The sequence below is a fragment of the Sander vitreus genome, chromosome 5 (genome assembly GCF_031162955.1).
Source record: "Sander vitreus isolate 19-12246 chromosome 5, sanVit1, whole genome shotgun sequence".
Classification (NCBI taxonomy): Eukaryota; Metazoa; Chordata; class Actinopteri; order Perciformes; family Percidae; genus Sander; species Sander vitreus.
In genome coordinates, this window is record NC_135859.1 from 23808336 (window position 1) to 23833332 (window position 24997).

The 24997-nt window shown below is 41.5% G+C and overlaps 1 protein-coding gene and 1 long non-coding RNA gene across 5 annotated transcripts; one reads left to right on the plus strand and one right to left on the minus strand.

Annotated features, from left to right (window-relative positions):
- The first annotated feature begins 244 nt into the window (after positions 1 to 244).
- Positions 245 to 24018, plus strand: nsd3 (nuclear receptor binding SET domain protein 3). 4 transcript variants are annotated; one of them, XM_078251098.1, is made up of 25 exons: positions 245 to 689; positions 2299 to 3137; positions 4314 to 4562; positions 4648 to 4810; positions 4897 to 5051; positions 7471 to 8100; positions 8184 to 8346; positions 8455 to 8555; positions 9495 to 9540; positions 9659 to 9789; positions 10721 to 10846; positions 10947 to 11073; positions 11163 to 11363; positions 14062 to 14241; positions 15016 to 15162; positions 17707 to 17863; positions 18557 to 18759; positions 18872 to 18984; positions 19102 to 19248; positions 19357 to 19479; positions 20204 to 20320; positions 20417 to 20558; positions 20649 to 20755; positions 20858 to 21062; positions 21635 to 24018. In XM_078251098.1, the coding sequence occupies exons 2-25, from the start codon at positions 2343 to 2345 to the stop codon at positions 21904 to 21906; spliced, it is 4800 nt and encodes a 1599-aa protein (XP_078107224.1). In that variant the 5' UTR covers positions 245 to 689; positions 2299 to 2342; the 3' UTR covers positions 21907 to 24018. The 4 variants fall into 4 exon arrangements, with proteins under 4 accessions (XP_078107224.1, XP_078107226.1, XP_078107225.1 ...); XM_078251100.1 differs by having other exon boundaries at positions 15139 to 15162; XM_078251099.1 differs by having other exon boundaries at positions 4317 to 4562.
- Positions 10201 to 12550, minus strand: LOC144518423 (uncharacterized). Its single transcript, XR_013502008.1, has 2 exons — positions 12428 to 12550; positions 10201 to 11848 (listed from the first exon to the last, which is right to left on the minus strand). It is a non-coding gene; the product is annotated as an uncharacterized LOC144518423 (long non-coding RNA).
- Positions 24019 to 24997: the final 979 nt, after the last annotated feature.

Genomic DNA, 24997 nt, shown 5'->3' on the forward strand with positions numbered 1-24997 from the left:
GCAAACGTAACTACAGTATCTGCTCCTCGCGTTGTGGTCAGGATGAAATAAAATAATCAAAACAATTATTCAATACTGTTCACATCCTTCATTTCCGTTTTTATATTTTACATTATCCTCCTCCTCAAAATGAAATATGACACCTATATTTCCTCATTCATTTCAGCGTAGGTGTGACTTATATTACAGTTGCTCCTCTAACTCCTTTTTGTTGTCCACATTCTTTTCATGCCATCAGAAGTAAACTACACATCCCGGAGTGCTCCTCATAACCCCTCCGGTGATTTTGGCGCTGAGCTGCAGGAGAGACCGACCACCAGGCCTGGAGTAAAAAAAGCAGAGTGCTTTTGTTAAACCAGAGAAAGCGGGAGCTAGTGATTATTATTATGAGTATTATTATTTAGAAGACTGCACACAAGAGGAGGGCGAGAATCGGACATATCTATCTGTAGCATTCTACTAAATGCTCCAGTCCCTACTCTGAGGAAGAGCCAAGCTTTGGGATTGGGCAGCGACCAGATAGCGTAACACCCCCTCCTCCTCTCTGTTGAGAATTGCGTTAAAACGAAAAAGGAAAAGGCCTGCGCTTTTTCTATATTACAGAATTGTTTTGACTTTTTTTCTCCTTATATATTAAACGAGGAACCGTTGCTGGCTGGTGTATGTGTTTAGAATGGGACACGCTGAAGGTATTGATATTTTGTTTAAATATATATTTCCTTGCATCTCTCGACTCGGCATCAAAATCTCTGCTGCTCCTTTGCTCTCCTCTTTAGCGTGTTTGCCATAGCTGCTGCATGTCGTTGTCCCCCCTCTCTCTGTCTCCGCTCCACTCGGACCGTTTTTTGGGGTCTTAGCTAGCTTATTTTCAGACACATATCTGCCCAAGCCGCCAGTGATGGAGGTATAATCACGCCAGACAATTTGATTTAAAGGGGCAAAGGCAGCCATGTTGGCAATGGAACGTTAGCCTAGCCAACATTAGCTTCCCCTTTCTTCTTCTTCCATGTATAATAACGGATAAAGGATAACTGTGAACGGTTAGTCGTGTGTGTCTAAAGACAAACGGTCGAATTCCTCTGGTCTTGTTTGTTTTCTAACGGTTAACGGTCCATGTCTTTTTCAAGACAAACCCCTTTTTGATGCCAGGTAGCTTTAGCCTAACATCGCAGAAAGCTATAAGATCATTCAGTGAAACATTTCTTGTCTGCGACGTCGGTTTTTTTCACATTTAGAAGCAGGTATTAATGTTTACCACAACACATATAAACCCTAAAATAACAACACAAGTCGTTATAGGTAGCTAGTGACCGTTAGTTGACACCTTTTTATGGATGTTTACATCACCATTATCCACCTTTGCCAACGCTGGGCAAGCCTGGGTAACGTTAACGTTACTGTGTTAACAAATGAAACCACAATCATTGGGTTAGTCCATTCACTGTACAAGCTTCAACACTTTTCACCTGATTAATTAATCATAATACATACAAAAAAGTTTTAAGGATAAGAGGGTAAACCAGGAACTGGTAGCTGCTCTTTGTTTTGTTTTTGATTGCAGGACGCCATGTGTTTTGTGTTGCTGAAATAAAACCCCTAAATTACACAGTTGGCTATCAAAGAGGACACTTCTTATTCACCTGTACAAGTTGCCTGGAATTTTAGATGTGCTTTGAGAGCAGGTTTAAGATAATTAATGGTGATTGATGATTTATAGATTAGTTTTTTTAAAGTTTGACCGTCCACTTATTGTCCACTAACATTCATAAATCGCTGAGTTTATCAGGGCTTTGGCTAACACTATTTTTTAATTAACAATCTCCAAAATATTTCATTACATGGCTTTATAATTTTGTCTATGAAATTGTGAAAAGGCCCATCAAAATTCCTCATAGCCCAAGTAAACATAATTAAATTGCTAGTTTTGTCTGACCAACAGTCCAAAACTCAGATATTCAGTTTATTATTATAGAAGACAAAAATCACATTTGAGAAGCAGGAACCAGTTAATTTTTTATGTGCCAGTTTTGCTTGAAATATTGTTCAATTAATCTACTAATCATTTCAGCTCTTGAGTTCATTAGGAGTTGAGGTTACATTGGACGGAGTATGACACGCAGTAATGGTTCCTTGCTGGAGGCAAACTAGGGATGTTGCATTTTTATACAGTTTCCCTGAGTCTAAATCTAGTTTTAAAAATGCAGATTCTATTATACTCCTAAATACATTTATGTTTAATGAAAAACAGTGTGTAGTTTAATTTAATATGCATTTAATTGCATATACCTCTGTCAACAGGTCCAGTCAAAGAAAAAGACAGTTAAGGATGCAGGAGCCCAACAATGGATTTCTCCTTCTCTTTCATGCAAGGGATCATGGGAAATACAATTCAGCAACCCCCTCAGCTCATTGACTCAGCCAACATCAGACAGGAAGGAACCTGTGACACCGGCAGTGATCCAGGCGAGGATGGTGGTCCCTCCTACGATGCTGCCCTGGATGCAGAGTTTCCCTACCCGCCGCCAGCCTCGGAGGACATGTCGCAGGTCACCAACGGCTACCCGCCTGGTCTGGGCATGTACGAGCCGCAGGCCAAGTTCTCCATGTACTCGCAGTTCCCCAACGGCTCGGCTAACGGCTACGGGGCCATACGGAGCTACGGAGATCACAGTCTCATGCCGGGGGAGGGGACGGTCCTGAGAGGCCCGGGTCTCCAGGAGAGACCTTTGTCTCCTGTGTCCCCCCCTCTGCCCACACATCACCCACACCTCCACCACCATCATCATCACCACCATGCGCACCTCTTCCACTCAAACCCACCTCATATACAAACCCATCCGCACCCACAGAGTCCTCTGCCGCTGCCCTCCCAGCACCACATGCCCCATACACCTCACATCATGACCCACACTCTCCCCCCTCCTCCCCCATTAATCCTGCCTTCCTCCAGTCCTCCCCCCTCCCTTGTGGACAGTACCCCTTCTTCTCAATCCTCCCACTCCATGTCCAACACCCCTGGTGGGGTGCTGAAAAAAACCAGCTCTCCCGAGATCAAGCTGAAGATCATAAAGACGTACCAGAATGGGAAAGAGCTGTTTGAATCTGCGCTGTGTGGAGACCTGCTGCAGGAACTGCAGGTAATGTGTGCATGTCTGAGCTAGTCACACACACACACACACACACACACACACACACACACACACACACACACACACACACACACAGGTCTGTATCTGAAGACATATCACTGAAGACATCTCAGTCGTGACATTATTTTTACGTCTTTACATTTTCATTCCTGCAATTCACTTAAGAGGGGAATGACACTTGATTTTTTTCACTTGGTTTTTTATTAAGTTTATTGTTGAAGTGATTTTTCTCCATCTTCCCAAATCAGAGGATTAGCTGTTTACCTCTGTTTTTGTTTAATTGTAAATCGATTATTGTAATGTTTTAATCAAAACAAGCAATTTGAAGACGTCATAATGGGTTCTGGGAAATTGTGATGGGCATTTTTTACTACTTTTGTAACACTTTCTGAATGAACAATTAATCAACTACTTGAGAAAACAATCGGCAGATAAATGGATGATGAAAGTAATCGTTATTGCTATATGATGAGCCTCCTGAGTGAGAAAGTTTCGTCATTCTTGAACTTGGACAACATTTTTTAACTCAAGGCGCACGTACTGTTTAAGCTTTTAACCACATCTCACAGTCTTCATCAATGTAAGACTAAGCCTTTCTTTGCTGTGCATGCACACTTTTATTAGGACTACGGTATTAATCTCAACATGTATATAAACCTTGCTTTTATCTTTTGCATATTTTTATTGTCTGTCTGCAAATAATGAAGCATGCCCGTTAAAGTTCCTGGAGTCCAAGGTAGCGTCTTCAGATTGCTTTGTCCAAATAATAGCTCCTAAGCCAAAGATATTCAGTTTACTCTAAGACCATGTAGGACATTTTCACATTTTAGAGGCTGGAACCAGCATTGTTTGGCAATTTTTCTTGAAAAATAATTTCAGCTCTACATACAAACAACAGCATACCTTGTCTCTTGCCTAGTCTATATTGACCCACTGAAAAATGACGTTAAATTCTAAATAGAAGTCTAATCTGTCCCATTAAATTCACATGGAATTGTTACACTGTGTGCATCTTGGTAATCGTCCTAAGAAATGGATATCTGAGGGAGCTTTGATTTCAGCAGACAGAGAGATCCATTTTTGAAGTACCTTTTTATTTAAAAGAAAAAAAAGTTAACTGATGTCTCATCACCACTGTTTTTTTTTCTATTTTCTACTCTTCAGAAGGAGTCTCAGAAGAACGAGGCCACTCAGATGCAGCGCAGGCATGAGAGGAAGAAGGAGAAGAGGAAAAAGAGTGTGAGGCTGCAGCTGCAGGTCCAGGAACAGAACCTGGACCAGAGCCAAGCAGAGGCAGGTAACATGGAGCAGACAGAGGACATCCACATCCAGCCCCAGCCAATAGAAACACCGCCAACTCAGACAGAGAAGCCTCAGAAGACTGTTATCAAAACTGAACCAAAGACGCCGAAGGCAAGAGCATGACTGTTAGACTGTAGTAGACATACTTGTTTGGATTTTGAAAGCAGACAAGTGACTCATTCCTGTTTCTGTTTAGGTTCCAAAAGTCCATCATCCATCAGTGATCCAGGAGACGGGCTTCTGTAAGGAGTTTGTGATAGGAGATCTGGTGTGGTCCAAGGTGGGCACCTACCCCTGGTGGCCCTGCATGGTCTCCTCTGACCCACAAATGAAGGTCCACACTCGCATCAACACCAGAGGTATGGGCCTGTTTTCTTTCACAGACATATGCATGTGTGAGGACATAAACGCCACAGCTTGTTTTCCTTTCTCTGTCTCTGTGCAGGTCACAGGGAGTATCACGTCCAGTTCTTTGGCAGTGTCGCTGAGCGAGCGTGGATCCATGAGAAAAGGATAGTCCTGTACCAGGGAAAGCAACAGTTTGATGACCTTCAGGCTGAGACTCTGCGCAAGGCCACAAATCCTGTAGAAAAAAGCAAAGTAAGTACAAATGCATCTAAAAAATGTTGTCAGACTGATTCAGTATAAAGACTACGTAAATTTTTTTTTTCAGATGCTCTGTAGGCATTTCAATCATTAAACCAAAGTTAACTTTCAGTATTATGATTTTTTTTAAACCAAGATTTATGTTTAAATTTGACTTCATTTATTTGAAATGTATGCAGTAAATATATTTTTTTATGAGTAGGAGCCTAATTTTCTTAGGAAAGAGAGATATATATATATATATATACACACACACAGTAATGGTAGATTGATACTGGACTGATTGGACTTTAGAGGTACCAATATATTATATATTAGCTGCTCTTCGTTTTATGTACTTTTATTCAGTAGTATAATAAAGAATCCCTCAAATGCAGTTGTCAAAGAGGTGTAAGAAAGACATGAGCGCAACTCAGTGCATTGTATTATTAGAGCCCATTATTTATTTGTTTTATTTTGAATATCGCCTATTTATTTATATAGCCCAATCAGAATAAATTAATTTACTTTTATTTATGCTATGCCATCACATGGCTCATCCCTGGTGGGATTAGAAGACACCGGCTTTACAAAACAAAAAAATCTAGATTTATTGTACAACAATTTATTTTCCTAAACTCCCATGGGTTTAGGGCTCAACACTAACTTTTTAAAGTGGTTGCTGGCTTGGCAACCAGGCATCAGCTTTTGGTTGCCAAAATTGACAATAAGGTTGCCATGCTTTAAACTGCCTATATTTGGAGCAATTAATTTCTTATGTAACTATACTACACATTTTAATAATGAAACAATGAGATAATGGCTTGCAATATAATTTCCCATCCCTCTCAAATAGTGGTGCAATGGATCACAAAACTCACGGTTCGAATCACGGTTTTGAGTCACGGATCGGATACATTTTCGGATCAGCGCAAAGGAGGGGGGAGTTTAAATGACTATTAAAACAAGGAACAAACTATAATTACTTCTTTAACCAGTCAACTGCTGTTAACAGATGAGAAAAGGGTATTTTACAATAACTTTTAATGCACCACGACGTTTACCAGGTTTAAGTAAACGCAACATTTAGCTAGCTGGCTAGCTAGTCCAGTCTGTGTTATTTTTCCGACAACAGCGCGCACACACACACACACACTCACACTCACACACACTCTAGATGCCGACCAGTGCTAGTTTGTTAGTCTTTTAGCTCATAGCTTTAGCGGTAGACGGTTGTACGTCCCGCTGTTGGAATCCTCTACAGTGAAATACAGTCACACTTTTACACTGTTTAGCTGTCAGCATTTTAACCGTGTTGAATCCAGTTACTACTGTAGCTAATGGTAGGCTAACGTGTCAAAGTGTAACGTGTTATTAGTGTTTACTAGCGTGACATGCAGCGATGTTTCTGTTGCCTCTAACGTCTTTTTCGGAGCATCAGAGAGCAGCGCAGACATTTAGTAAGGTACCGTAATGAGGCACCGAAATCCGCGTTGCTATTCAGTCCGGTAGATACCGGGCAGCGGTGCCATATTAGCACCGGATTTTAACATGCGCTGTTAACGTAAACAGAAAATTGCGTTGCATGTATGTTTTCACGGCAAACGCGCGTGTGAAAAGCAGTCGCACAACAGCTGAAATGTTGTTTCGTTTTTATATTAAAAAAAAGGGTGGTTGCCAAAGGGGGCAACCAGAGGCCACGAAATGGTTGCCAATTGACTCAATCTGGTTGCCAAGGGCAACCGGGCAACCATTACTGTCGAGCCCTGCTCCCATGCATTCACTGAATATTCTATATACAGTCTAGGAATATAACGTGCCAATTTGAAGGTCTCTTTTTCAAAGAACTTTGAAGTCATTGTGAGTCATTTCTATTCAGTAACTCATATCCTTTATATCAGCGATATTCAACAGGGGTCCGTGACTCCTAGGGGGTCCTCAGAGTAAGTGCAGGGGGGCCGCAAAAAATATGTTAAAAATGTTTATTTTTAAATTAAAAATATTTGTGAAAATAAAACATTTAATTTACACCTTGAAGATAAGCTTACTATAGGTAAGGCAGACACTGTGGTAGCTATAGAGTTAAACTTAAGGAGTCACTGTGCCCTCCACATGTATGTTAAACATTAAAACATGATGTATAAATAATATATTAATATCCATTACTTTCATCAATCAGGCCTAGTTTAACATCATAACATTTAACTTCATTTTATACAATATATGTACAATAGTAGGGGGTCCCTGCTCCGTCTCTCTTTCAGCTAAAGGGGTCCTTGGCCTAAAAACGTTGAACACCCCTGCTTTATATCATTATGGTAAGTTACGGTGAGCAGTGTTGTCTGACAGCAGAACACAACAATTTAATCTGGGTGAAATTCAGTTAAATGATTTTCACTAATTGTTTGTATGTTTTTGATGATTTCTTCTCCAGCTCCTGAAGCCTATCCCTCAGCGGGAGCGTTCTCAGTGGGAGGTGGGTGTGGGCCACGCTGAGGACGCCTTTGTGATGACGCGGCAGGAGCGAATTGACAACTACACCTTCATCTACGTTGACCCAGACCCACATGAAGGCACGTCCAGCAAGAAACCCAACATCAGAGCTGAGAAACGAAACCGGCGCTCGAGTGGCTCAACCAGTAAGAAGGAAGAGGGAGGAGTGAAGTCGCCGGAGAGAGAGCAGCCGCCACGAAGGCTGCTGCCACGCAGACAGTGTAGTGTTTCAAACACAGACAACAACACAAACTCCCAGGCCTCAAATGAAGAGAAGAACCAGAGGGGGGACCAGCGTAAAACCAGCTCCCCGAAACAAAGCGCAGGTCGTGATGCACGTGCACAGCAGGACTCGCCGCCACCAGTCAGGGCCTGGAAAACAGCAGCAGCCAGGAAGCTGCTGCCTCTCTCCATCACCATGAAGAGGCTAAATGTGGAGATCACAAAGTGTGACTGGCCTCTCTTGCAGAAAAAAGCAGCTGCTTCTCCGAAAAAAGACCAAGAAGAAGAGAAGGAGGAGAGAGTGGAGAGAGAGGCCCGGCAGCCTGACCTGGGATACTGTTCACCTGAGGTTGGTGTAGCTCAGGAAGACTGAAAAATGTAAATCCTGAGGTGTCCTGTAAGGATGCTGACATTTTTTGATGCTTTCAACAGGACAGCAGAGCTAAACCTGAGCCCAGTCCAGAGGAGGATGATGACGGGGACGAAGGGGAGGAAGAGGGGGAGGAGAGGAGAGGCTCCCCCGCCAGTCGGCGGAGTGAGGAGGGAGGAATGCAGCAGACCTCCTCTCCAGGATCGCACCACAGTAGTCCACACGGTTTGTAAAACACGGACATGCAGATTGTGTTATTTTGATGAATATTTGACATGTTTGTAAAGTCAGTAAGAGATGCAGCTCAGTATTTTTTTTGGGGGGGGTTTTCAGGTTCTCAGGAGAGGAAGCTGCAGCGGCGGTCAGTCAGGAGCAGGTCTGAGTCAGAGAGAGGCAACGATCCCGTCCCTAAGAAGAAAACCAAAAAGGAACAGGTATCAGTCCTAGCGCTAGGGTTTTTCTTGGCTCAAACCCGTTCTCACGATTCTCCCCCTCACGAACGATTCTACGAGCCATTTCTGCAAAGCTAAAAAACATTGATAGGAACACTGATGGGTTGTAACCTTAATTTAGGAAACCTTTTAAAGAAATTGGACGTGCATAGATGCAAAATGAACAATATTCACTAGTTTAAACAGCCATGAAATATTAGGGCGCCGCCTGACACATTCCTGCTGTAGGGAAACTAGACTGGGTTGAACCCTGTATATGGCTGGACCGCGAATGATGTATGTGCTAAATTGTGGCCAAGTTGTTACATAATCAGTTCTGTCTATAATGTAAATCCCTGGATATGTTCATCTGCAATTTTCTGTAGTGGTACCAGTATTATTTGTTCTTAAAGTGTACTGAAGTACGGTATTGTTACGTGGTTGAGCTTGTTTGCTGGTTTGAGACTGAGAATACGACCACAAATACTGATATACTAAGTATCTTGTAAAATAATTTGATTCTGCTGGCAAAATTTACACACAGGTAGATGTTGTGTTTTTAAAGCATTTAAAAAATAATTGTAATTTAAATAATCACAGGACACTTTTATACGACATCTATATATCATATCTATCTTTTTTATAATTTATTTTGATTGATTACTTTCTAATTTTAATTTGCTTTTATTAGTACTTGTGACAATAATGTATTGTAATGAACGATGTCTGTTTGAACTTTTGTATTGATCTCACTCACTCACTAACACACACACACACACACACACCACATACCAGTGTGGTTGTCGCTGCTGGTAAACAACTTTTTTTTCTTACATTTTACTGGTGTAAACAGATATACACTAGCTATATACTAACGTGCTATCGCCTGAATCAACATTGGAAACATAATAATCTAAACTGTCATGTTTAACCTCCTCACAGGCTGAGATGGCTCCTGAGACCACACTGAGGACCGGTTCACAGAAAGGTAGGGGATCCTTCTGTCATGCCTCCTTTAAACCTCTGTGGTGGGACTTCCTTATACTTCTAAAAAAGTGAAATCTATCTTTGTTTATTTTTTATTTCCCCCCTATGTGAACATCTAGGAGCCAGCGAGATCTCAGATGCCTGCAAGCCCCTGAAGAAGCGAAGCAGAGCATCAACAGATGTGGAGATGGCTTCTTCTCAGTACAGAGACACCTCTGACTCTGACTCTAGAGGCCTAAACGACCCACAGGTAGGCTTAGAAAACATGTACAGAAATACCTACACACACGCAAAGAGGAAAATACTGGCTTTCTCCTGCACACAAAATATGTATAAACATACAGTACATCTAGAGTCAAAAGTCAGAGAATACACAGTGTTACTACTACATATTGTGCAACATTTACAAGACAAACTTTCAGTCATCTGATCATCTTTTCTTTTTAACATTGCATTTGCCTTTTTTATTAGTGCATTTCCAGTGCTGTGTAAAGATGTTCCAATACTGATACCAGTATCAGAAAACCTTCCGATTCTGCCTCAAATTCTGGTATCAGCAAGTACTCGAGTTTATGCACGCAACCGATACCACGTAATTTAGCCCAGAAGAAAATCTAGTAGTTTATTTACGTTCTTTTTCTGTGATGACTCGCTGTCAAACTGAATAATAAAAGAAAGGAACGTTTATTGTTTGTGTTTGTTCATGTTTCACAAAATTTAACCTGAGCCTGGCCATCAGGCAACATTGATAGCAATCATATCACATCCATACAGGGTTAGTAGAATACAGCTGTTAAAACATAATAAAATATACGTATTTTTTAACACACTGGTATCGGATCAGTACTCTGTATCGGCCGATACGTAAGTTCAGGTATTGGTATCGGGAAGGAAAAAAATTGTATCAGAACATCTCTAGTACAGTGCAGGACTAAAAGAAGACCTTTGAAAACATAATGGGCTCTTAAAACTTGTAATGGTTATTTATTACTATTTGATACATTAATAATATATTAATAAAAGAATAATTTGTTGCCCAGATCAATCCATTGAAGAGTCTGGATATCTACACACTTTAAAAAGTAGTTGCTCACAGTTGGCTTACGTGTGCTTTATAATACTGCATTCCTTCACACAAAACACATCTTGCGCTTTTTTCTTTTTAAAAAAAAATCTCATAGGGTTTATTTGGGAAGAGTCTTGATAGTCCAGCAGCAGCAGATGCAGATGCTTCAGATACTCAGTCTGTGGACTCTGGCTTGTCCCGTCAGGATGGCAGCACCGGCAAGAGAGACACCGTCTGCCAGGTCAGCGCTGCTCACGATTCATCTCTGTTGTACTCTCTTTCTTCTAAAAGCTTACAGGTATTGGGTTATATGAACCGTCTTTCTCTGTGTTTGTGTGAAGATCTGCGAGGTTTACGGAGAGGGTTTGGTGGTGTGTGAAGGTGACTGCAGCAGACAGTTTCACCTGGACTGTCTCGGTTTGACGTCCCTACCTGAAGGCAGATTCACCTGCTTGGAATGCAGAAATGGTGAGCGAATCAGAATACAGCTTCACTGTATTACATGTGCTGTGTTTGACTCTGTACTATCCCAGACTCTCCCTCATTCTTCTTTCTAGGCAATCATACTTGTTTTAGCTGTAAAACGGCAGGCCGGGAGGTGACACGCTGCTCTGTGTCTGGATGTGGTTGTTACTACCACAAGGACTGTGTCCGTAAACTCCCAGGAACCACCAGCAGTTCGGACGGAGGCTTCTGCTGCCCTCAGCACAGCTGCTCTACCTGCTGCCTGGAGAGAGACCTGCAGCGAGCCAGTAAAGGTAAAACAGCCTCTGCTTTGCTTTCAGCTATTCTGATTTCCTGTTTGAGCCTGCAGTGGAAGCTGTGGGACGTTGCTAGGTGTCTGCAAAGTGTGAAGAAAGTGTATGAAAAATGAAACTTTCTGTTTCTGTTACAGTTTAGGCTTCTGGCTGGTGTTATTGTCCAATAGCAGCAGAAAACAAATAACTAATGAGAGGTGCAAGGGTCAAGGCTGTACTTCCCTGTTAGAATATGTGAGAGAGAAGTGCAACAAATAATAAAATGTGCTACTTAAACTATCTTGCACTGAATATCCTGCAAAATATTTGATGAGCCTTGCTACAAACATCCGGTTTCACCTGAAATTGAAAGTGCTCTATTTGGTTTGAGGTGAGAGGCATCTGGAGGCTGGGGACCCTTTTTTTTAGAGAAAAATAAAGCAATTGCCATGCTCCTGAAAATGTCTTTTAGATGATGGTGCATTATCTTTCTGGAAATGTCCCATCTGAAAAAGGGAAGAGATGCGACAAAGTTTAGGTTTGTGTCAGATTCTGATCACCATAAGTACTACATACAGATAGTATGGATGCCTTTTTACATATTGATAGAGAGGAAATTATTTAGAGATTCTTCAGGGACTCGTCTCAAATAATTCAACTAGTTATGTTGCATGTTATGTTATCTTCAGAATGTATCTAGGCAGTTTATAACTCAACGTTTTTGGCTTGTGACTCTTTATAAAAACATCGAGAGAGAGAGAGAGAGAGAGATCGTTAAAGTGCCCATATTATGAAAAAATCACTTTTTCTGGGATTTGGAGTGTTATTTTGTGTCTCTGGTGCTTCCACACGCATACAAACTTTGAAAAAAAAAAACATCCATGCTGTTTTGAGTTAGATACGGGTTTCCGAATGTGTCCTGCCTTCAGTCTCCGGGTGAGCTGTTCAAAATCTGCACGGCTTTCTACGTCACTAGCCGAAACGAGCTGGCTAACCGCAACCGTTAGCATGCTACCTCGTTCTCAATGGCAAAGCACTGCTACAACACACACAAGTTCACCATAATCTACAAAAGAACTACTTACATGTGCACCCTCGTTTAGAAGAAGTCTCCCGGCTAATCCTGCCTTGTAACTGACCGGAGTTGTAGAAACAGCCTTTCTTTTACTGTCTATGGAGCTAGCTGATATGATCTATGATCTGAGCTGTGCGAGTGCAAACAAAGATAGTACAGAAGAAAAGATGTCTCACTCTGTAGCTAAAACAGAGACCTGAACACAAGGTGAAAAGAGGAGCTGCAGCAGTGAGAGAGAGCTGTGCAGTACAACAAAAATATGGTGTTTTATGAAAATTAAACCATGTAGACCTATTCTGGTACAACCTTAAAATACAATTCTGAACCTGAAAATGAGCATAATATGGGAGTTTTAACGAATTTAACATTTCAGCAGAGGTGTTATTTCCATACAGGTTTAGTGGCTTGACGGTTAACAGCGAAGTATGAATTTGATTCGCGGGGGTATTTTGGCGACAGTAATGTTATTAGTGTTGTAAGTTAGCAGTAGACTTAATTAACCCAACCCAGGGTGAGTCTGATGAAAACTGATGTCTGTCCGGTTCAACTCTGAGATTTTCTCGCATTGCACAGCGCTGTGAAGGAATAATCTCAGAGATTACATTATGTTTTGCCAGCTCACAGCAATTTAATACAATAGCAAGAAAAGAGTCCCCCCGCTGTTCTAATGCGTTCTGCATGTGGAGTCTACGTGTGATGTGCAGTTTACCTTCTCCCCAAACATGGACACATATATACAGATACGTCTCGCTTTATAAGAAAGATAGCCTGCATCACGCTCTGTCTGCCACTTGTTGTCTGTAGCTGGTTGTGCTTTGCATGTGTGGAATTCTGAAATGTCCTTAAATTTGTGTTTATTCAAAGTCAAAAACAGTCCAAAGTAGTGCAACTTTGCACATTTTTGTGGATCTGAGGTGTATGTCACATTTTAGCTGCTCTGTCTCTGGTCCACAGTGTGAGAGGGAGAGTGGCCAGCGGCTATAGCGGCAAAAGCCAATGTTTGCTTCTTTTACCGATATATTTAACGATATCTTTTGCTTTCTAATCCAAACAACGTCAAACTTGGCACTGCACTTACTCATGCCCGTAATCGGTTCGAGAGATATGCGCATAACACACAGACAGACAGACAGACATTCCTGCAATTTATAGATAGATTTCACACAAAAATGCCTGTAGCAGAAATTTGTTTGTTTTTTAACCCCATTAAACATCTCACAAGCATCCAGATTTATTTTGTGACCTTTTGGACCCATAGGTTGGGAACCACCGGTCCAAAACATCAAGTCTTAGACATCATGTTTAGTGATGATGATTTTTTGCCTTTTATTTGTCGTACAATGAAGCAGGGAGGAAAAATTACATTTTAACAACTGAAGTCTTGATTGTCTTAGCAACCAAAGACAATACCAAGTGATCATATTTTTTTCCTTTAATTACAGCTGGAACACGTAAAGGAATCTGACCTGATTCATTATAAAAACTCTACAGTTACTGGGAGTGCAACTTCTCACAGCTCTATGTGTGCCGCACAGTATCACAGCTACATGACTCATGAACAGAGTGAGCAGTTCACCTGTTGTAAAGTGACCAGTGAGTCTGAAGCTGAAAACCAACTGTCCCTCTCCTCTGCCTCCTGTCCAGGTCGTCTGATGCGTTGTATCCGCTGTCCGGTGGCCTATCACACAGGAGACAGCTGCGTGGCGGCAGGCAGCGTCGCCCTCACCCATCACATTATGATCTGCAGCAGCCACAGCAGCACCAAGAGGAACGGCCTCCTCACCTCCCCTATCAACGTGGGCTGGTGCTTCCTGTGTGCCAGAGGTAAGCTCTCACAAATGTACACGCCTACGACGGCCTTCCTCTCCTGCAGCCGTGATTTTTAAGTAGTGACCCTGAACAGACAGAGCAGACAATTGTAAAAAGTTGTAAAACTTAATTTCACCACACTCGATGATTTCAGTTCAATTCAATTCAGCTTCAGTTGTTGTGACAAACCGCAAAATCAGTTCTTCTTACTTGCACTTCACATTGGAGCATCAACAGGACCTTATTGCTCTCCATGATTGTAGTTTTTTTTTACGAATATAACCTTTTTTTTACTGCAGTTTTACTAACTGCAGTAACATCTCATGAGTAAAAAATGAAACCTCATGTACTTAATTAATAATTTTATATCTTTTAATATTACATGTTTCCTGTTTGGCATTATTGTTCATGAATAGCAGAGCCGTGAAATGTTTGTTTTCCATCCCGATAATACTATACCTGTACTAATACTATGAATGAGCCAGGCTGTTACACTGCACTTAACTTAACACAATCCCATCTGTCCTGGATGGTGATGAGGATTTACCTTTTTTTTAAAATGACTTTTAACCAGTTTAGATATGATGTTTTGCCTGTTGATCAATAAGTTTAGTGCACTGTTTGGCCTCTTTGTGTCAGGACAAGCTTTGTTTTACTTGTTTCTTCTGTGTGTGTGTGTGTGTGTGTGTGTGTGAGAGACTGTGAGTGTTTGTTCTCTTTTTGTGAATTTTGGGTAATTTCAAGTTTGACTGCGGCTCACCCCCGTCTCTTCCTGTGTGTCTTGTGTAGGGCTGTTAGTGCAAGACCTTACTGACACCATATTAAGTTCATATGCCTATAAGTCCCACTACCTTCTGACTGAGTCAAATCGTGCTGAGTTGAAATTACCTATGATTCCCTCTCCTTCGTCAGCTACCAAAAAGAATGTTGGGAAAGGTAACTGAACAGTTTTTCTCTTTCTCCTTTTGTCCCACTGGTCTGTGTTTGTGTTGTGCCTGCCCCCCTTTTTGTATGCATCTTTCATTTCAAAGCCTTGAGGTGCAAAGTTAATTAACTGGTTAAAAATGCAGTTAATTTGAATGCAGAGGGGCGCAAAGTAACCTCAGCCAAGTTCCCTAACACATTAACAGATAACAGTGGGCCTCATGCAAGAACAGTTTTGTAGTCTTATCCTAAACCTCTCTTTTCTGGGGCATATGAGAAGTCAGATTTTCTAAACTGGCCTTATTTACAGCAGCAGTTTGACAAGCACAGGTGTAAATAACAAAATAATTTAATTTAAGCTGCTTCTGAGTTTCGGTGTCCTGCTATTGTGCATGCTGGCTGTCACTGTCACACAGGCGTGGACACAGCCATTGGTAATGTTATTAATATCACCTGTGCTTTTCCTAATATGACAAATTAAAATGTCTGCTGTGAAAATGGCCCATTGCTTGTTTCAACCTGATGAATGTCACCTGTTTGCTGCATCATCATTAGCATAATTGATGCCCCCCAAATTGCTGTAAAAAAATAATATATAAAATCTTATTCTGCCTATTTGTGGGCAACTTTTATCAATTAGTAAAAAAGAAAAACTTCAAGTCCAGCTGTCTGAAAACAGAACACATTTAGCAGTGTCAGTAGTTATATTAAAGGACAGGAAACAATTAGAAAATACATGTATTAATACAGCTGCCAGCGATGTGTCATCAGAACAGCGCTGCACTGAGACGGAAATCAAGATGTAATAAATATTCTACACTCCAAGTTCACTTGCTTAGCTATTCCCGGAGCTTTCGGCAACCACGACCTTCTTCACAGGTGGAACTTGCCCAGGTGTCATCACGGGACCTGGGTTGCTTGATGACAGGTGGTTAAATAACCCCTTTCTCTCTCTGGTGTTGAATGTGATGTCCCGTTGGAAGTGAACCTTGAGTTAAGAATCTTTATCACAGTATACGTTTTCCCAAGGTCAAGAAGGAACCTCCACGTTCAAAGAGGAAATGGTTTGACGTGAAGTTAAATGCTAAAAAAGAAAGCAAAGTGATCCGTAACATGATGTGATGGGCGAGAAAATAGTCAGAATCAAAATCTTTCCAAACTTCTCAGTAAATTGGCAAGCCATGATGTTTTGGTCTGTTTTAGTAATTCATCTTTATTTAGTTATTAATATTTATTTGAGTGGATTTAGGCATTATATTTAAACTTCAAATTAATTTAGACTGAGGCATTATGATTCTCTCCTGTGAGAGAGACTGATTTTATGTTCATGACGTGTGCAACAGTTCTGGACGGCTCATGAATTTAATTTGTACCTAAGAAGAAATTACAATGCGACAAGTTCTCTAAATTCACTTGTACGTGCCACTTAAAAACAAATCTGTCCGTATGAGTGGTTCTTGCACGAGGCCCATTGTGAGATTGGTTTGTGCTGTGCATGAACAGTCAATCTGGGTATATATCTCTGCAATACAGGTGAGATAAATACGCTGGGAAAATATAATTGGTCATCAAACCTCAACCACTGTATGATGCAGGATGCTCTGGATTAGTTCAGGTTCTGTCTGTGGTTTGTGGAGCTAATCGCTGCTCGAGGCGCTCTGCCTCTCTACTTCAGCACTCTGAGCTTGTTTTTGATTTGAAAGTCCTCACCTCTTTTAATGCTGACTGCAACTAAGTTTTATTTTTGACTGAAATTTTCAGATGAAATGAAATTTTGGCTCACCTCATTTGTTTTGAGTTTTGACCTGCCTTGGATGGAATACATTCTCTATCAGAAATAGATTTGATTACAGTTAAGCAAAGATGAGTGCAAGAATAGTTTAAAGTTGTGATGTATAGAAAAAAACCTACAAATTGCAATATTATTAAATATATGATTCCATGCAAGCTGGTCCATGCAGGATGCGATATGTGTGATGGAAAAAATGTGCTTTACTGGCAGGACTGCATGCCTGCTTTTTGCCAGTAATTTGTTATTTGAGTGTAACCCTGATTCATTGTTAACTCTCTGGCTGATTTTATTCCTGTGCTGCCGCATGTATTTCCCATAGACTGGTCTTGGTACAGTGCTCTGAATCTGATTGCCAGACATGCGTAACTGCTGCAATGAAAGTTGTAACCGACCCGAGAACCCCATGCAGTGGTCTTTTTCATGTAGTATGGCTCTCACAGGAGCCTCCACTTAAGCAAAAAGCTCCTGGCCTTAGTTTAATTTCAGAATAATGACCATGTTTGCTTTAGATGAAAATGTTTTCACTACAAGGACACTATTTATATATCACAGATGTAGATGTTGGAAAACCATGACTTGGTGCTGTAGCATTTGTACTTTTATAAGGCTTGTCTGCAAATGAGATTCAGAGTTTGTCCAGGTTTTAAGGTGCATCACCTAATCATACACTCCTCCTCTCTTTGCATACCCATTTCCCACAACGCATGCACACACACACACACACACACACACACACACACACATATACATCCATACAAATGTAGGAGGCAAGTTGCTGTGCTGCGACACATGCCCGGCTTCCTTTCACCCGGAGTGTCTGGAGATGGAGATGCCGGAGGGGGCGTGGTCCTGCAGTGATTGCAGGGCAGGAAAGAAACCTCACTACAAACAAATTGTCTGGGTCAAACTGGGCAACTACAGGTACGCAGAGAGAACTGGTTATAGACTGCTGAGGTACGGTTACATTTAAAGGATATGATATATGATCTATTCTATACAAAATCAACCACAGATTTCTGTCTTCAGTTGGAACAAATGGGCTTGGGGCTGAGGAGCACTGATAGGCTAGCGAATATATACACACACACACACACACACACACACACACACACACACACAGAAATATGGAATATCACCGGTCTTATTGTTTAAGTTCAGTGCAACAAATTTGATGTGCACCTCACACTGAAACAGGATGTGATATTAGAGATGCAGGTATTCAGAAAATACTGAGCAGAGCGCAGCAGTCATGCTCTTTAACATTTATGCCGCAGTTAATAGTCTGCTGGCATAGTACTAGATTAAAATGGACACAAATAATGTCTCTTCCATTTAAGAAGAATTTCATGTTCTCAAAACAACAACATTTGGACAAACTTATATACTTAACATAAATCTTATAGGTCAGAGATCTGTGATTTTGCAGGGGCTTGTGAAAATTAAGTAAGTCTAAGTTTCAGTTAGAAAGAATAAGAAGCAAAGTAAAATGTTTGAAAATTTGGTGCAAGTGTAGTGCAGGCTATAATAACTTTAGATGACATGTTTTATGATTTGCTTTCACCACACTCTTCTCTGTCCTTACTTTACAATGTCCCTGTCCTGTTTCCCTCGCAGGTGGTGGCCAGCGGAGATCTGCAACCCTCGCCTGGTGCCATCAAACATTCAGAGCCTTCGCCACGATGTCGGGGACTTCCCTGTCTTCTTCTTTGGCTCCCACGACTACTACTGGATCAACCAGGGCCGTGTCTTCCCCTACGTGGAGAATGACAAGAACTTTGTCACTGGTCAAATCAACATCAATAAAACCTTCAAGAAAGGTAATTTCTTCCTAGAAAGTTTCCTTGTACTTTTAGACAAATCTGTTGCGATTGTATCCTTTTTAAAGCTGTAGAAACGATCAATTTCTGAAATATTGTTGGCGTGTTTTAGCTCTGGAAGAAGCAGCCCGGCGGTTTCAGGAGCTTAAGGCGCAGAGGGAGAGCAGGGAGGCTCTAGAGCAGGAACGTAACTCTCGCAAACCCCCACCGTACAAATTCATCAAGGTAATGTCATTTTAATATCTCACTTTAGACAAATAACCCAAAAACTGTATACGTTAAAGTTCTATTCAATAAGTCTTCAGTGTTTTTACTTATTACGTGGGTGTTTTCTTGTGTCAGTCCAACAAACCAGTGGGGAAAGTGCAGGTGCATGTTGCTGACTTGTCAGAAATCCCACGATGCAACTGCAGACCATCAGATGAGCATCCCTGCAGCCTCCACTCTCAATGTCTTAACCGCATGCTGCAGTACGAGTGTCATCCACAGGTCTGTGTGCATGTTTGTTATTTAGCTAATTTCCTGAACAGTAAAACCTGTGAGACAGCCAAGAGAAATGGCACCTCTCAACTTCTTACCTTTTTATGTTGTTGTTAGGTGTGTCCTGCAGGAGACAACTGTGAGAACCAGTGCTTCTCCAAGCGGCTGTATGCGGAGACAGAAGTGATAAAGACAGACGGTCGTGGCTGGGGCCTCAGGACCAACCAGGCTCTCAGGAAGGTGGGTGTTGAGCTTAATCCTTTCACACAAAACGACATCAATGTTTCACTGCAATTCATGTGCCTAGAACAAAGTCCGTGCAATTTACAAAATCAGTAACTGCAAATAGGTTAATTTGTGCTTCTTGCAACATGCTATGGGGTCAAGATTTTCTTGAATACATTAAATTTGAAAGACTATAAGTCAAGGTGGAGGAAATGGAGGAAACTTTCTTTTGCTAAGTGACATTTGGATGAATAAAACGGTGGGCCCAGAGGAGAAAAATATCATTCAAGTAGTTGGATGAAAACTCCGAGCATTCAGGTATCATTAGGGCAGTTACAATTTATTTGAGCTTATGTGAAAGAGATCAAATATCAGTGAGAAAGATGCTCATCCAAACCAAGACCTAATATTTTCATTCATTGTCATTTGTTCTTTTATTAGACAAGTGACAGTAGAGAGTGGCAGCAAGACAGGTTTTACATGACTAGGGTGCCGATCTTTATAGCATTTTTCAGACATGTAAATAATACACAAAAACCTCACCATGGTTTTCCCTGGTTGATTGTTTTAAAAGTTTAAAATTACCTTCATCTGCCAGCTAAATACCCAATGACCTAAATATCACACTGTCAATTCAAAAGGCTTTGGAACACATGTGTTCAGTTCATTGATTTCCACCCTTCTCACTTCTTAAATGAGGGTGTCTGTGTAAAAATGTGATGTTTGTTGTTTCCTCCAGGGTGACTTTGTGACAGAGTATGTGGGAGAGGTGATCGACTCAGAGGAGTGCCAGCAGCGAATCAAACGCGCCCATGAAAATCAAGTGGCCAACTTCTACATGCTCACCCTCACCAAGGTAACATCAGTGATGCTGATAAACATTGTTCAGTGGAGAGACCTCCATCGAGCATGTCTTAAACCCTGGTGACTTTATGGCCATCTTTCCTCGCAGGATCGCGTGATAGACGCCGGCCCAAAGGGAAACTCGTCTCGGTTTATGAACCACAGCTGCAGCCCGAACTGTGAAACGCAGAAGTGGACAGTAAACGGAGACGTTCGCATCGGACTCTTCACCCTTTGTGATATCGATGCTGGTAAGTTCAAATGGAAGCTATACGCTACATGCATTAGGAGCGAGCCAGATGATCCATTTGATGTGAACCTTTTCTCTCATGTTCCTGCAGACACAGAGCTGACGTTCAACTACAACCTGCACTGTGTGGGCAACAGGAGATCGTCTTGTCACTGTGGATCAGACAACTGCTCTGGATTCCTCGGGGTACAGCCAACGGTGAGGACATTTACGTTTTGTCGTCATGACTCCAGTCCTAGAGCAATCCTGACTTTGGAAGCTGATTGATACCATTTTGTCATTTTATAATGTCTCCTCCAGAGTGCTGTGGTAATGGAAAAAGAGGAGAAGGCCAGGAACGCCAAGCTGAAGCCGAAGAAGCGGAAGCTGAGGCTGGAAGGCAAACACGTGCACGAATACTTCTGTTTTTGCTGCGGAGAAGGAGGGGAGCTGGTGATGTGTGACAGAAAGGACTGTCTGAAAGCGTACCACCTGCTGTGTCTCAACCTTACCAAACCGCCATACGGTAATGTGTGTGTGTGTGTGTGTGTGTGTGTTTTTAATATTGAAATCTATGTCGAAATCTTGCTGATAAAAAAATATTTTTCTTGGTCATTTCATCTGATTTCAACTAATTAACATACCTGCTGTGATGCTATATTAGTACCTATCTACACTGTTTCCAAGTGTATTTTATTCACTGAAGGAAATGAGCAAACAACAAAGCTTTTTTTCAACAGGTCGATTCCTAAAACATACTCAACATCTTTGGTTTGTGACCCCTCAAAACAGGCAATGTCTATTGTAATGCCTGGTTGTCACTGGCTGCATTATGTCTACCGGTGTAAACAATTTGTCCTTGTTTTTATTTTTGAAGAAGTAAACGTATATAGTAATAGTTGAGGAAAAAGCAAATATTACTTGAAGGTTTAAAAAAAAAAGAAAAAAAAAAGAAGGGACTTTTTCAAAAGCTGAAATATAAATTTTCTGCTTTCCTGTCCTTTTTAATCGTCTCAGGACCCGATGTAGCTTTTGACTCTTAGTGGGGGTCCGGACCCCCAGGTTTGAAACCATAATGACCTCTATGTCTGTCTGCAGGTCGCTGGGAATGTCCGTGGCACGACTGCAGCGTTTGTGGCGCCCCGGCCTCGTCTCTCTGTGACTTCTGCCCTCGCTCGTACTGCCGGGATCACGAGGCGGGGGCACTCACCTCCTCCTCCCTTGAAGGCCGTCCCTGTTGCTCCAGTCACAACCCCATCAGTCCCCTGGGCTCCAACTCCAGCTCGACCAAGCCGCTCCGCTCCGCTCTGAGCCCCGTCAGCGTCAAAGAGGAGCCGGAGCCGGAGGCGGGCCAGCTGGCTTCAGAGTGACACCGCAGCTCCCTCAATACCTCATTCCCTGTAAAGTGCACTCCTGTTGGCCTCCTGGGCTCCGGTCCACCTCTGATCTGAAGCAGGGCATGACAGAAGGGAAACACAGTGCTTTTTGACCAGTGCGATGGCCGAGCCGAGACACGCCGATGAACACCTTGATGCCGTTTGTGGTGAGAGCAACTGGAGTGTCGGCAGGGGAAGTGACCAGGCATCATTGTGCGCCGTTTTCCCTCCTCTCTTGCCATAAAACGCCACTACAAACACTCTCTACAGCTCGCCTCCGCCCATCGGAGGACCTAGATCACCACCTCATTATGTTTCTTTTTAAATTTTTTACAGCTGTGGAAATTTTAAGTGTTGTCATGTCGTCAGATACCGACACTTTGAAAAACTCAACGAGTGAGGTGGAGGGAGATGTAGAGAGAAGAGGAAGAGGAGGAGGAGCATGTGTGAAGCTGAACCTCTCCACCGACATGCTGCTCCTCTCCTTGTTTACCTGCTGTAAGCTGTGGTCGGCATCTCGCTCACAGGATGGCTGCACCGAGACGAGCCAGCCTTTCTCCTCCTCCACAGCGGATCATCACTCCAGACGTAAGCCGTCATCGTATTTATCTCTTCTTTCTCTCGGAGGAAAAAAAGGGTGGAAGTGACCGATTTTGTGCAATTTTTTTCAGGACCACACTACATTCCAACCTTCCTTAGACATGGTTTTAATATACTTCTGAGTATAGATGAATATAATTATATACAGTATCTATGTTTGTTCATGTTTACAGACAGATTCTCTCACTTCATCTCAGTGAGTGGTGTATTATGTTTGTTTGTTTAGGTGTTAAGCATTACGCAGACCTCCTTGTGAAAATAGTCCTATTAAGGTGAAATATAATGGTATATAGTGTAATGGTATGACATTACAGAAGTACTTGTGATTTTCATATTGCCAGTCTCACTTGCCATTGTGTACATAATTGGCTCATAATATTGTAAAGTACGCAAAGATCAGGAGGGACGGAGCCTCGCCTCTCTGGTTGTTCCTGGAAGAAGGAAACGCTTTTTTAAACAAGACAGATCCTTTTTCTTTCCTTTTTTCGATAAAGTTCTGTTCCCACATTTCCCCTGAGCAGTTTATGTTATTTGTATTGTAGATGGTGGGGCTCAGCTTGTGATCACTGGTGCTGTCTTAAAGTATTGTTACTCAGCCTTAAGTTTGATTCTGGCTGTAGTAACTACTGCCCAGATGCAGTCCATTTCAGTAACGTTGTGTACTGTGACCGCTTTGATGCTTGTTTTTGTTTCCGTTTTCTGTTTTGCCAAACTTTTCTGAAAAGCACTTTTACACGGCTTGTCGCTACACAATTTAGCTTGGTCATACATATACAGAAATGTATATTTAAAAAAAACATAAGACAAGTGTTTCAAAATGGATACCTCTTCTTGTAGTAACGTCGGGATTTAAACTGTGTTGTAACTTTTCCTCTCAGTCAGAAACGTGGTGAGTTGCTGGGCGTGTTTCTTTTTTTGTTTGTTTGTTTTTTATAATAGAGGAAAGTGGCCTAAATGCTGCTGGTTTCTTTTGGCACAAGTAGGAATGACTGCCAGCCCAGCTCCCTACAGAAAAGTCCACGGTGTCCTCAAGGGGCACTTCTTATCTTTTTATTTACCACCTGGAGAACATCCTCAAGGCTGGGCTTTATATAAAGATGTAATGGTATAACAACAGTCCAGTCCAGTATGATGTAAAAATACAAACTTCTGTACAGTGTTTTTAATCGCTCATCTGTCAAATCCAAATTTTTTGTATTTATTGCACCACATTTTATACCAATTTCTTTTTCAAACACCAGTGCAGTAATTTGTCTCCCTCTCCAACATGGCGTAAGTGAAATAGACTATTTAAAAAAAAAAAACATGGGGAGTTTTACATGATATATCTGTATTTAGTCATTGCATACGTTTGTTTTAAATTTACATTTGGTGTAATGATTCCACACTTTGGTAACAGCCGCTGCTCATCGACCTGTATCGTGACTCACTGTAATTGGTGTTAATAGCAGTGTGAAGCAGTTAAACATAGGAATGTAAAGTTTCAGTTTCAGAGCAGTTTTTGTGCTTTTTATAAAGCCTGGACTCAAGGAAGTTTATGCTTGTGATTCTACCCCGGTTACATGACTGTTTGTGTTTTCTGCCCCATCGTGGTCTTTGTTTAAAGTCGAGCCGCAGGGTTAAACTGTGCCAATGTTTCGAAATCATTTCTTTGAATGCAAAGAGTACAAACACTCCAGTTTTATTAGGACTGCTGTACTAGCTACAACCTCTACAACGGTCCTGCATTACATTCTACTTTCATTAAGGTTTTAATGTTCCGTTTTTGTTGAAACCGTTTTAGGTGTTGATTCAGGTGTTGACTGTTATTTGGTCAATTGGTTATTATATCAACGAGGGTAGACTAAGACATGCACTTAATTGGTTAAAGAATACAGAAAAAGACTTGGACTTCTTTTTCTGTATTATTTATGCCATATTTGTGCACAAATTTTACCTCTTAAATCTTCTCACTCTTTAATTCAACAGCTGCTCTTTTGTCTTTCGGTTATTACCAACCCTTTTTAGGAAGCCCTTTTTTTGTGGATTCCTGAAAAAAAGACTAAACTTGCTGATTTCTTGCTGCTCCCAAATTTGCCAAACTTCACATTCAGAGACGCATATTTGTTCATTAGTCAGTTGTAGGAATAAGGGCCGCTTCAGCACTTGTTCCCTATCAAGTAGGTGCATCATTAAGTCACTGTTACTTTCTTACCAACTCAAAATGGTTTGCATGTCTAAACTTGAATTTTTTCCTTTTTATTTTTTTATTTATTGATGGGGTTTTTGGACACAGGATACATACATGTGTGTTTATCTGACCGCAGGCATCCTACACTCTTGTGTTTGTGGCTTCAGAAAAAATGTCTGACTGATGAGTTGTGACTATATAACTGGTCTTAAAGCCAAGTCTTTTTTTATTTGTTCACCTGAAATGCATGCTTCCAACATCAGTCTTTAATGCCAGTGTTTTGTCTTTATTTGTTATCCTTTTTAATTTTTTTTT

Excerpts from the sequence above, each read along its gene's own strand:
- nsd3 (XM_078251098.1), top strand. The coding sequence starts at position 2,343 with ATGGATTTCTCCTTCTCTTTCATGCAAGGGATCATGGGAAATACAATT. Across the intron at positions 10,847-10,946 it reads AGAGAGACACCGTCTGCCAG|ATCTGCGAGGTTTACGGAGA; the intron begins GTCAGCGCTGCT and ends GTTTGTGTGAAG. Across the intron at positions 19,480-20,203 it reads CCAACCAGGCTCTCAGGAAG|GGTGACTTTGTGACAGAGTA; the intron begins GTGGGTGTTGAG and ends TGTTTCCTCCAG.